At 38.7% G+C, this 13,965-nt stretch overlaps 1 protein-coding gene across 1 annotated transcript in view; it reads right to left on the reverse strand.

The window, feature by feature from the left end:
• The window catches only part of TMEM27 (transmembrane protein 27), a 19,739-nt gene extending 9,294 nt beyond the window's left edge, over positions 1 to 10,445 (reverse strand). Inside the window, exons 1-3 of the mRNA XM_010180402.1 lie at positions 10,355 to 10,445; positions 9,922 to 9,980; positions 4,274 to 4,359 (exon numbers count right to left, since the gene is read on the reverse strand). Coding sequence (XP_010178704.1) covers positions 4,274 to 4,359; positions 9,922 to 9,980; positions 10,355 to 10,421 — 212 coding nt within the window. The 5' untranslated portion in view covers positions 10,422 to 10,445. The remainder of the gene's footprint in view (positions 1 to 4,273; positions 4,360 to 9,921; positions 9,981 to 10,354) is intronic.
• Positions 10,446 to 13,965: the final 3,520 nt, after the last annotated feature.

Raw genomic sequence — 13,965 nt, forward strand, 5'->3', positions numbered from 1 at the left:
GCTTTCAGCACAAAATAGGGCAGTCAGTCATTATTAGGGGCAGCACCTCTCTGACTCTAGAACAAACAGCACTGAATCAATTGCACAGCAAGGCTTACACCGGGATACAGAAATTCTGCCTTCTTTCTGCTCCCTGTTGTTTCTAAAATCCTTGCTTGATTATAAACATCCAAAACCTGGCTTCACTGCCACCACTTTTTCATCAGTGAAATCTGAATGCTGTAAATCCTACCAGGTTCCAAAGAGAATAATACCACACACAAGAAGTTCAAAGGGGACTGAGTAAACACCAAAACAGGCTAATTCAGCAAGTACCAAAGTGGCAATTTCTTTGCAGCAGGTACATCTTTTACTTTTTCCCTTGTGTTATTTACACACAAGTTTGATTCACAGCATGCAGAAGCATTATAAAACTGCATCTTTACACTGTTTAGATTTGAGAAATCCGATTTCTCCCTGTAGTATGCTAATTAAGTATATTTGTAAACATAGATGTAGACATCTTTTTATTTCCTTAGCAGGTGACAGACTTCTGTTACGGGGTTATAGGAGGCTATTACCATCAAAATGACAAGATCCTGGTTCTGTCTTATGACATCAAGGTAAAAGTCCAAAATTGCATTTCCTTTAATATATGCAAGTGAACACCAGCAAGTAGAGGACAGGAAACCCTGATGATTCCTTGGCCTGAAACATCATTATCGCTCCTTACAGAGATTTGAAAGATCGTTTAGGAGTAAGAAAGAGCTGCCAGAGACTCAAAGGGAGCTGAGTGCCTACAGTGGCTTTTGGCACATGGGAGAACAACAGTCCACAAGTCTCAAGTGCCTGCCTCCAGCTCTCCTAAAAGCATCAGGCCTCTGTCAATCCAGCGCTGCACAGCTGCTCCTGCAAAGGAATGACATTTTCTTCCTTTTTGTGAACAGCAGCCATGGAATCACCTTGACATAACACCTTTAACTCTAGCAGCTTATTTTGTTGTTCTAAATCGTCACAATATTTTTAGTAACAAAAATGCCTGTCTTAGGAAGATGGATAATGTTGATTTTTTTTCTGGTCACTTCATGAGGAAAACTGCAGCTTTTTTTATCTACAAATTCGGGGAAGAAGTACCAAAAGTAGGTTCTGTTACTTGAATGAAAGTAAATGTGATTACATTCTTTCTGCTCTAAAGATTAACTAGTCTCAGGCCCAAAAGCGATGCGTAGTATTTCAAATGAGTCACAGATTAGAGAAACCAGGGTTACTAACAGAGACTACAGACAATTTCTTAACACTGAAAGATCAAAGGTTGGCTTATGTAGTTCATGAACGATTGTATTGAGAATTAATTGAAAGGCCATCTATAGCGCAGAAAATAATTTTCCACTGAAAAATAAGTATTTATTTTATCTGTATTTATAACTGTTGAGTAATTTGATGGATTATGTCGTTCTTCTGCTTCACACAAACTTGAAAATTCGACAAGCCTTTCAAACATTAAACACAGCTCCATGATTTATTAAATTTTAGTTTAGAAATTAACTTTAGAGAACTCGGGATGTAATAAGCAATGCTGATCATTCTGTGTTGGCTCACTCAGCAGTTACACAAGGGCAACAACAGCATCAACTGCTGTTTTGAGCACTACATTCAAATGCTTGTCATTACAAGCTGGCTTTTATATAGCTTCAGAAGCTTAAAAAAGGCGACTTTGCATCTCAAAAATGATGGGACAGACAGCAACAATGGTTATGCTGATCCACCAGACAAATTATCTTGGAGCCTGATCCAGCTTGCTGAAGTTAATGGCATTTGGTTTCATGTGGGAGTTGTGGCTATGAGCTACTGCAGGGCTGTGGGTGTGTTAGAAATTAATGGGATGTCAAAGGGGAGGTTGGTCACATCCTGATTATAGCCCTGTGCAGAATCTATACCTTGGCAGAACCAGTATTCAGTTATGTAAAATACTGGTCAATTTATCATAAAAGTCTTTATTTTGATAAAAATCTTTAATTAACCAGATGCAAAATTTTGATACCAGAATGTATTCACAAGCAATTTGTTTGTTCTTTTATGACAGATTAATTGATCAATGATATTTCACAGCATCCAAGGAAAATCTGTTTAGATTTACCTGTAAAAGTTTTTGTAGTGTAATGTAATTTATTTGCCACAAGCTTCTGCTTCTGTACCCTCTGGGATGCTGAGTGCTCCCACACCTACATACCCACTGCAAAGAAGATGGAGATGGACTGCACTCCTTCCTCTACAACCAACTCCTTCCAGCTGCCAGCCACAAGAGTGGGGAAAGGAGTGCATTATTTCCAGGACTTCTAACAGAATGGAGGCTTTCATAGCTTTCCTGCTCCCGTGTAGCAGGCAGGTTATATGGGGAGTATTAGGAGGTTCATCTAGCTCTCCATCACTGAACAGGGACTCTGAGGTCCCCTGGGATATGGGAGAGATCTACAGATAGGAAACTCTTCAGCCTGTTGCCTGGTAAGTTGTACCAGATCTCAAAGCTGCATAGCTGTCCTTCAGTTGACATGTTGTCTACACATGACCTCAAAGGTATCTAAGAAGTCCTAGAAGAGTTGTAAGTTATACCTTCAAAGTACACCCCAACAAGTTATACTCCATGAAGAAGTCCTATACCATCTTAAAAAGAGTTAAAGATGCTTACACCTAGCTGTTTCCAAATATTATACTGACTTCTCCTCTGATAAACACAGTAGCAAGAAATTATTGATATATGCAACCACACCTGCAAACTGGAGTTAACACTGATGTTATCATATTTGTCCATAGGAAAAATTGTCTTGGTAGGAAACTGAATTAAGTGAGCATAAATTCTGTAGTTTCCCAGAGTGGACAGAGATAACTTCCATTAAAACTTTAACATCTTTCATACTAGCTTGATTTTTTTTCCTCCATGCCTTTCTAATATTCCAAGATTTCTAATATTACTTAAGTCTGCAGAGAACCATGGTGCTTGAAGAGGAAAAAGATTATTAGCTTCTGCCACAAGTTTTTTGCTGTGTGAAAGCACCATGGCTTTGAAGGAAGGGAAAAATTTTTTAAAACTACCTGGGACTAAAATAAGTATAAAAAGCAAATCTTTATGGATCAGAGAGTGGATGAAAACTCTACTGATTTGAAAACCTGAGAAAAAGCTCTCTATATTCACCTTTAATGAGCTTGTATCTTGAATGTATTTTTTTAAGTGTCATTTCAATTAGGTGCAGTAGCGTAATTGGCTGATTTTGTTAAGCTCGCTGTAATGGCTCTCTTGCTCAAAGAAGACAACTTCTGAGGTATAAAAATGAAACAACAAGGAACCAAACCTGTTACATGGAGGTGGAAACCATCTTCTATTGAAGAGAAAGTCTGGCAACCACAATAATCATCATGTGACTAAAATTAACTAATATCTTTGCAAATGTAGAATATGCTTCATCTGATGCAATGACAGCCTGAAGCAGGTTTTTCTTAAAATAACCTTATCCTCATTAGCCTACCAGAACCATAAATCTTTCCTTTAAGATTGAAAAACAATGGAAAAATAATAGGCCTGTAGAAATACTCTTACAATGTTTCTCATTTAAGAGACAAGATCATACTGAAAATACAGCTTGCTAAACGGTCTAACCTGGTATCTAATTTCATATGTAGCAAGGATGAGAAATTTGAGAAGAATATTCACTACCTCAGGGTAGATTTGATCCCAAAACCAATTAAAGGCTGATTTATGTCTGAGCTGCAACATCTGAAACTTCTTCATGCTAGGTAACTCAACCGCTGCAATATTAGGAACAGATAACTCCAGCACAACGCAGCACTAGCATAGCCATCCACCTTCCAGTTCTCTGAGTCAGCTCATCTTCAGCATACTGCTGAAGCTGTGCTCTGAGAAAACGTGTGCCAAAGCTGCTTATACAAGGATCTGTACTGCATTTCTTGACCTTGCCAATGTGGCCCTTTGCCTCCTCCCAGTATGGTCTCCAGAAGGTATCATGTCTTACTGACGGATTCTGCTAGAGTGAATTGGCACAACTCCACTGAGATCCATGGCTGTGTCACTTCACATCAAAAGGTATACTGGTCCAAAGACTGAACATTGCTTAAGACAGAGTGTGATGTTTAACATATACCTGGGTACCAGAGAAATACATTGGAATGGTCTGTTTTCAGAAGCAGTGTATAATGATTTCTACAGTTCAGTACAGCAGAGAATAGACCACTACATGAAGCATTTTTAATATGTATGAGGCAAATCATAACAGATACTTACTGAGTTGTGCTCTTCCTGGAATATGTTCTCATTGCAAAAGCCACCATTGCTTTGAAGAGGTATTCTTGATTAGCATCCCAGGCATACTGTAAAGGAAGATAGAAAATAATCAGTTTCAGCACAAGTGCTGGCAGTACACAGAGAGAAAAGAGCCATCGAACTTGAAATGCTATATTGATCAAGAAAGTGAATACATTCTCTGGTTGTGTTACAAAAATAAATTCCTGCTCATTACTTAGTATGCACAAAAGACTTTTTCTAATGTCTGTTATAAAGTGCAATATAAAGTGCAAAGAATGTTTCCAAAAACTAAATGAACTGAATGTTTCTGAAAGCTGACCAAACTGGAGATGCAAAGTTTCTTCTACCAAAGACCAGGCATACTACTAGAATACTCCCCACAAAGCTGTACGCCCGGTCTTGCCTCTTTGCTGGATAAACACTGTTAAAGTTTAAATCCACTTTCAAAGACCATTTGGCTCTGACCAAAAATTAAAAAAAAAAAAAAAAGCTGATGCAGAAGTCTCTTGGAGTTGGATGTCAGGACACCAGGAAATATGTTCTTATTTCTGTACACCATCCTTGCAACAAGAAGACAGATTCAACTATAGTACAAATTACTACATCTTGCATTAGACTAAAGAAAGAAAACGGCATCCTTACTACTTCAATAAGAAGTAAATACAGGCTCCAAAAACTCTTCTCTGTTGTCTTGATGAAAAATCATGCTTCTATAATTTCAGTTTTCTGAGATAGTTTCCCTAGGTTCCCCTGGGCTTTCATTCACATATGCAATTCTAATTACCTGTAAGAACTGCACCTCTTACATTTTTACAAGAGCCATGACTGAGGCATCCTGATTGAATTTGCCCTTTCAGGAGACAACAAAGATTAATGGTTTCTTGGAATTATATTAATAAAGGTTAGAGGCAGCTTTCTTCAGTCAATCAGAACACAAATCTAATCTTTAACTTTCAGCATTAAAAAAATGTGCACTGTAATCATCCAAACCAGATACCCAATGGTGTGGATGCTTAACCCTGTTGACAACTTGGACCTAGTTTTTCATGGGCCTTATAACATTCACAAATGACCAATGTACATCAAAAAGCAGTAAACAGCACTGAAAAATGCCAAATCTTAATTCTGGGTTTTTTTTTTTAATTCTGATTTTGGATGCCTGAAGCTGTAATCCTCAGCAGAAAGAAGGAAATGAACTTCCATGCATCTGCCCTCATTCTACTCTTGCATTGTGTGGACTGGGAACATAAGCAGGGAAGGAGGCAGTCATTTAAAGCACAGAAAGTCACACTGATCATATTTATCATCCCTAGACAAATGATGAGTTGTGAAATGGGCTCTCTGAAGATGGAAAACAAAGCTGAGCAACAGACAACTTCAGTACCATTAAAATCCAGATAGAGCACTGAGAAACTGGGATCTGACTCACCACTCCTGCCTTGTGAATTAAGGGAGGTGTAAGCATACCGTGATAATGCATGCCAGTCTGGGAACTTAAACCGAAAAATAAAAAAAGAGAGACTCTTTGAAAAGACATTATAAAAGCCTGTATTTTGATCCAACTGCACTGATGAAAATGTGACAGAAATGACAGCAACGAGTCCTAAAACGAAAAGATAATGTACTAGAGGAATTAATATAGAAGAGAGCCAGAAAACTGTTTATCATCATTTTAAAGATACCTGTATTTAAAACACAGAGCACAATTTGCAGCACTAAAAGGGAAGATTTTCCTTTTTTTTTCTGCATGTAGTACTATTGACTGAATCCCTACATGCCATCTGCAGTCTTTGAGAACAGGTCCAAATGGACAGAAAAAAATCGTGTTATCCAGTGGATTAAACCAGCTGTAGAGATAATTTAATCAGTTGTCTTGAAAATGGATAATGATGAAGCACACTACATTTCATGCTTACATGGACACAAATGCAATGCAGCACTACCAAGTATACATACTTGATATGTTTGTGTTTAGTGCAGTACATGCATATATATGCACAACTCATCACTATCAAGTATCCCGCTTTCATAAATAATTCATTAGCCTAGAGCTTCTTTAAGTCAGAGTAACAAAAAGGGTATCTCAAAACAGGGAAAATAATTTGTTGTGAGGAACTCCAGCCCCACCCAAAAGAGTAAGTACTTTTAAAAAAAGAAAACAGAATAAACAGAAAGCTGCAAGAAATGGAGGAGGGAACCAGCAGAGAAAGCTCAGCAGAAATCAGGGGTCTGTTTGAGTGAGGAGAAGCTGCTGCAGACAACCATCTGGGCAGAAGGGCAAGAAGCCTGAAGAAAACAGTGATCAGGCAGGAGGCAGAGAAGATGGAGATGGCTGTGGGCTCCATATGATCAGGAACTTCTGTACATGACTGCATGCAGGAACACGCCAGTGGGGTGCAACATAATGAGAAGAAAAAGTATGGCAAAAATACCTTTAAGTTAATAAACTGTATCAACTCAAGACAAGCAGGCATGAATTGCCAGAAACCAATTTCCAATCATCAGCTTTCTCCAGTTAGAGGGATAGGTGCAAAGAAACCTGGATTGTTCTACTATGGGGCTTTATCAGTTTCACCTGTACCTCCAATAGCAAAGGCCTGGACTGCAGCTGATGATTGAGGATGTTGCTTCTGTTCTTGTGTTCCTACAAAATGCAGCTATTGATGCACATTTTGTGCTGCTATTGAGAAAATGTATTAAATATCATTTGCAACTACACTCTAAAACATAAGATAACTATTATCAATGAAACCTTACATAATGGTATCAGAACTATTAATGTCTATCACTTCTTTGCTCTACAAAGGCACAAACACAAAGGCCTTGGCTTAGTTGCTCTTGCCATCCTTTCCATGTTAAGGAAGAGTAGAATTAGACACAGCTGACTGTGAAAGCCAGTCTCGAGTGCCTGTTAGTGAAAGAGAAAGTTGACGATATCCTGGGTCAAAGTTAATGAGCGTAGATTGTTGGTGGGATGAAATCATACAGTAGTGCTCTAAGACAAAATTTAAGTTTGTAGAAAAAGATTATAATATTACAAGATTGCCCTGAGCAACCTGATCTGATTTCAGCATTGACCTGGCTTTGAGCAGCAGGGGACTAGGGACCTTCCAAGGCTCCTTCCCTCCTGAATGGTTCTGTGTTTTAACTAGAGAGCCATTCTGACTGCAGTGTGGCTATAGACACAAAAACACACTTCTGGGACCTATTTGGTGCCAAGACACCAGATGCACGTCAGCTTTTCTCCCCACAGACTTCTCAGTGCACATCACTTCTGCTCACTCCCTAGCTTTCTTTGGCCCTTTTTAATTAACTCTCTGCAACTCTGCTAATTCCACACGTAGGAAACAACTAGTGACTAGCAGCTATTCCAGAAGCCACTCATAAAGTTAACACCATCCTCAGAGAGGCTCATAAATCATCATCCTCCCGTTTAGGCTTACAGACACCATGTTTCCTCCCACTGGTTAGCAATGTCTCTGTCAAGTACACCCATTATTTGCAAATAAAATGATAACAGCTAAATACTTACTGTATCTTAGCTGCTCTTTCCAGCTCCACTGTGATAAGAACTATATAAACACACTAAATGGCAGTCCCTGCCTCAAAGTACAGCCTACCTTGTGAACAAATTAAAAAATGGTGTTCTGTCTGTATCAGCCTCACACAAAGTAGATGACATGCACTAAACCATGTGGAAAACTACACTAACCTATTTCCTATGCCCTTGAATGTACACTGGAGTTATCCTGTCAGTCCTAGAGCAAAATACCCACAGTATCAGGGTTTTCTGCTATCATCTAGCTTGAAGTGACTTGGAAGTGAATGAAACAGAATTCAGCAGCAGAGCATCATACCAAGGTATTCTAAGCTGGCTGTGTCCTACTGTAATATAATGATAGTATTACAGTTTTCTTTGCTAAAATACATAAATAAGAAAATGTCCTAAATTCTTCAACCAAAATTAATTTCAGCCTGATAGTAGTTTCAGTTTTCAATTTCAGTCATTTGCAGAGATTGCAATGGCTATGAAAAAGAACTACTACCTGTGCATTTAATAAATTGTTCATTATTTGTGGGTAATTTTGTATGGTATCATACAACTTTTAGCATATTGTTGTTCTAAAATGCTGCTACAGATTGTTCCATTCCTAAGGCTTTCACACATTTCGTTATATAAAATAAACTACCATCTATCTACAAAAAAAACCACAATAGACTTCTCACTTATTGCTTTTTTTCTTGTAATGTGAAGTGCCTTTAAGATTAATGATTTGTACCATGCCCTTTTTGGATGAAAAATTAAAAAATCAAATGATCAGCCAAATGCCCCATATTTTACTATAGTTGGACAAGTAAAAAGTACTAAGAAAGAGCATTACTGGGAATTGGAATTTTCATTCTTTGCTACTATTTTGAACCATGATTAAAGAAAAGTATTAGCAGTTATCATCAAGAGAAGCTTCAATAATGATTTTGACATATTTTCAGCCATAGGATTACACTATTTTTAATCAATTTTTAAACAAACCAGGCTGGAACTACTGTTTAATTAAAGTCTCTGACCCAAGAGAATTTACTTCAATATGAATTTCCATAGACAAATACTTCAGCGTTATCTTGAATATTTCTTCCCAATTTTTATGCTTTATGAAGTTACCAGTGGAATTAGGTCCCTGCTAATATTAGTTCAAATTACCTGATATTTCAGGGTAATTTTAGAACAGCTTCTCTGGTCACAGGGATATTCTCTTATCTCGAGTCTCTTATAACATCCTTATAACCTACTACTTTTTGTTCCCAGGGCTCCTAACATAATCAGATGTCAGACTATCAGTGGAGATGACTGTCCAAGACATTTCATATCTAATTTTATGCTGAGCCCTGTAACACGCTGCAGATTTGCTCTAAGCATTCAAACCTGCAAACGAAGGTCTGAGCTCTGCCATATTTCATAGTGCTTTAGATAAGGAAGGGCCATTCGGTCATCCAATGTCCCAGTCTCTTATGTATCACAGACACCAGTACTTCTACATTAAGCTCAAGGATTTGAATTAAGCCAAAGCATTTTAGTCCTCCTGAGACTAGCCTGTGGACCATAGGCAGAGAAGAAAGGCCACTATCCGAAGCCTTACATTAGTAGAGAATTTATGAGATATGCTTGAATGTTCTTTACAAATCATGCTTGTCTGAGAGCCTGACATAGTCCAATTTCATAAAGACCTAACAATCTCGTCTTGCTTCTCTTCCCAGACATGCTCGACTTTACAATTAGCACACTCAAGCAGATTTTTCCCCAAAATACAGACTTAGATTTATGCAGCACTTCTCATGCATAAAGTGCAACATCTCTACTGTTCCAGGAAAAATTCCAGGAAAAATAATATTTGACAGAAAATTATCTTTATGAAAAGGCAAGCTTTATACTTCTCTTGAAGGATGCCACTTTAAGGAGTGGGCTATTCAAATGTCAAGAAATTGATGCCTTGATCATGACTTCAGCAAGCTATTACAATTAATGCTTCAGAGCAAATTGCTTATGTTGCTTTCAGAAATTTTACAGCATATATTAGTTCTATTCTGGCAGATACTGAGTTAGAAAGAATATGTGAAGACACTTTACTTACTGCATTATCTCCCAAAGCTGTTTTGATACTAAGCCGTACTTTGAAAGCATTCTGTGCATCTGACACAAAGAGAAAAAAAAGGAAATGTATATTGATAGTCAGCCAAAAGATGATTTTAAATCATTTACTTCTCTTAATTATTTCACAAACCACCGCTTCTAAATGTGTCTTAACAGATCACCTGGTTAGGAAAATAGCATGAAAAAATGCTGTAGCCCTAAAGACAAGGTTTAGCATGACCTCTTTAAAATAGGCAAAATCAACTCCTGTACTTAATTTGCAAACTCACAAAAAAAGGCAAATTTTCGGTGTTTCTATCTGCAAATTGGAGACAACAATTTAAAATAAAAATCTGAGAGGCTGACAGCTTTGTAGGCATAAATTCATAGCTACATTTACCTGGGGAAGGACAGGAATCAGCTCCAAAACTTACCTGGCTTGCAGAGCTCAGTGTGAGCTATGGCAACTATAGAGAGAATAAGCAGCAAAACCCGTAACATCCTGTCAGTGTGGAAAGACTGAGGCAAAAAGAAGTGAGACTCCCCTGTAAAGCACTCTTAAACTTTCTGTGACCCAGGATTAAAGCATCAGCAGCACAAGTGAGCAACCAAGGTTTAATAATTAACCCCCGTTATTTTAACTAAAACAGGCACTAGAAACAACTGTCTCCTGTTAAGTTATTTACTACCTTTCTCTGTAGTAAAAAAAAAAAAAGCCGTAACAAGTTTTAATTTTCCTTGTTCCTTTTTAGAATAATACAAAACTTCACACAGTGATCCAGGGCAATCTTTTTCCCCCCAGGTAGGCACACAGGATGTCTGAGGGACATCACACCAGAGCAGTTGTCGACCACAGCAGGTGAATTTGAAGCTTAGCTGCAATCAGATCCCAAAGGAAGCTGCCACTCGGCTTCCCTGGGAAACTGGCTGGTCCCATAGAGGGCCTTTGAGGATAAACAAAGACTGAGCACTCTTTTCATCCCTCCAAAATAAATGCATGATGAACAGAGCAGCCCCAGCCCCAAAAAACAGGGCTCTAGATTTGCCCCTCATTTGCCTTCAAACTCACAGCACTTCTGAAGGGCTGATCTGCTGGCCCCAGTGCCATGTCCCCCCATACCCAACCTGGCCTCGCTCCCACACACTGGCTCAGGAGCTTGTCTGAACCTGGCAAAGCAAACATCTTGTTACTCACTAAAAGCCCCATTGCTTTTGCACAAAAAGAAAAGTTATAAAGGTGGAGAACTGCTTTCTTGCTCTTAGAGGATCATTACAGTAGCAACTAGAATAAGAGGTGCAATAAAAGGATTCTGTAGTGAAGCATGCTGAATAAGGACATATTCTTGTTTCGTAGACATGATACGCTGTGTGTACATATATGCATACGTTACAGAAATATTTTAATGATGCATTCTACACTATTAGCCAAATGTTTACCAAGACAAATAAATAAATGCAGAAGAGAAAGAATTCAGAAACAGAAATGTACTGCAAGAACAGTTTTTGCAGTCTGGGCAGCAAGGCACGACTATTTTATTCCACTCTGCAGCAGTACTCCCCCTGCAGCCACTCTGATTAATGGTTAGTTCCTAAACTGAAGATTGCTTCAAAATTACTTTCAGTTGGTCATTTAGCACAGAGAAATGCATCTTGAGATTGCAAACCCAAAGATCATCACAAGAATGGCTACCAGTGAGAAAATTTTACTTAACCGTGGGACTGAATTTATGGAAAACAATAACCAGTAGTTACTATGTGAGAATACTTGGACTTTCAGGTAATGGAGAACTTACTGTTACACTAATTTAATCTTATTTTTAGAAGCTACTGTTAAAGGACTTGTTATCCCATCTTTAAAAGTCATTAAATCAAGCTGATTCCTGGGCATCTGTTTACTCTCGCTAGGCAACCAGTTCTGAGTACAAAACTATTGGATACTTTATCTGCTTAGGTGTTCAATCTCTGCCTATGAAAACAAAAAAAGTGATGTATTCATTTCTAATGACAGCTCAGCTTAACACCTTCTATGTACATGCATCAAAAGGAGAGCACTAAAAAACATACAGATGTATGAAAGACTATCACCTTTCTGTAAAATTTGTATCTTAACGGAATGTGAATGTAATCAGTTTCGTGCTAAATTCATGTGAGTCACTTCAATAACAAACATTTGAACTTTGCTGTACCTCTGGGGAAAATACTGGAGAACTTGGGAGGAGAGGGAAAAAGCCAAGCATTGTTTCCTCACTGCCAAAAGGCGAATGTAACCGAGCATCGATACACGGCATGACCACTTCTCCCTGCTGTGAAACACTGTAAATCAGTTCTTTCCCTCAAAATCACACAGAGCTGGTGTCAAAGTATATTCAAGACACAGGATGCCCAGCAGGAGCAACCCCAGAGGACATGACTGGATTCCCTGATCGAATTTGCTGACTTCCAGCCAGGAGGGCTGATTTTCCCGATTTGTCTTGCTGGCAAGCAGCAAGACAAATGATTTTTCCGGCAGGGAGGGGAGGAGGCCAGGAGAAGCAGCAGTGTGCTAAAGAGCTCAGAGCTCACAGGGAGAGCATCGTGCAGTTGATCCATACGTGCATGGCAACTTGGATGTGTGCCAGATGCATCCAGCTGCCTGCCCACGTGCTTATCTGGTTGTATATGCACAGAGCACCACACATAAGCAACCGATTGCTGCGCACCCATAAATCTTTTTCCAAAGCCAGCATGTTTTTTTAAACAAGCCAGGTGGACAAGCAAGCCTAGACTAGGTGCTAGTAGAAAGCTAAGTTTTCTTCAAGTCAATGTCATTTTTAAATACTGTCTTAAAAAGCACTGTAACTTTTCAGGTTACAAATGGAGTACACCAGCATAATCTGGAGACAAACATCCTGTCATTTCATCCCTCCGCAACAAATCTACATACGTGGATAACTTTCTGCCCAGTCTCTTTTCCCCCATTTTGGCCAGATATGTAGCACCGTTAAAGCATGTCTGCATTTGTTTGCCACTGATAAATCAGGCATCAATTTGAACAATCTATATGCATATAGATAGGTTTTAGTTCAGTATTCTGTGAGGTATTAGATTTCTTAAAAGTTCCTCTTTATAGTAACTACTGTTGAGCTACAGGTCATAGCCATGTAAAACCTCATGCACAATCTCCATCCCAGACACATCATCAAACTAGCGCAAAGAAATATTTATCTTCTTGTACTAAATGAATTTGGTTGAAAATAACAGAATCTCTACAATTTTTTCCCATGCTTGTGGCATCCAGAAATTCATGTATTATTTGTATGTATATACTTAACCTTATACCATAATTTGGACTTCCAAACAAATCAGCAGAGGACTGAAATTTCAAGAAAGCATACGACTTGTTGAAACAAATAAACCCCTTCCATCTTCTCTGTGTGATTAGCAATGTACTTTTCTGCTCCTTTCAATGTCTTGGAAATGGAAAATCCCAGGAAAGTAAAATATTGATAGCTATCATATAAGTTAATTAACAGCTATGGCCAAACTTAACCTCAGTTTTCAAATTTGACAAATTAATAGTTTTAAACTCTGAGGAAGTTAATCTTTAGTCTTAAATAGTTGTGCTCAACTCTTATGAAGAAAGAGTCAATGTGCTACTGTCAGCATTAGTCACTCATGGAAATGTACCTGGAAAACTGCAGCTCTACTTGTACGCGGTGCTTTGCAGTTCCCTGAGTGCAAGAGAAACAATGAACACAGCCCGTCTTTTGCAGACTTCAGAAGCTGCTGAGATGAGGATCTAAGCAAAAGTCGGTATCATCAAATAGACCAGGCTGGCTGATCCAGGTCCAGCCCAAGTTTCATTAAATGAGAGTTTTTCTAGCAACTTTTGGGGGAACAGAGCGTTGAATGAGGCCCACCACAACTGTCATCATTGTAGTAACGTAAAAGTGACTTACATTGTCACAGAGATTTTATCAGCGCTCACAGAAGTAGACAGTGTACGAGAAATCACTTGCCTCTTGAGACAGTAGCACAGCCATGAGGTGGCAGCTGGGGAAAGGAT

This window comes from Mesitornis unicolor, unplaced genomic scaffold (assembly GCF_000695765.1).
Source record: "Mesitornis unicolor isolate BGI_N332 unplaced genomic scaffold, ASM69576v1 scaffold6793, whole genome shotgun sequence".
Classification (NCBI taxonomy): Eukaryota; Metazoa; Chordata; class Aves; order Mesitornithiformes; family Mesitornithidae; genus Mesitornis; species Mesitornis unicolor.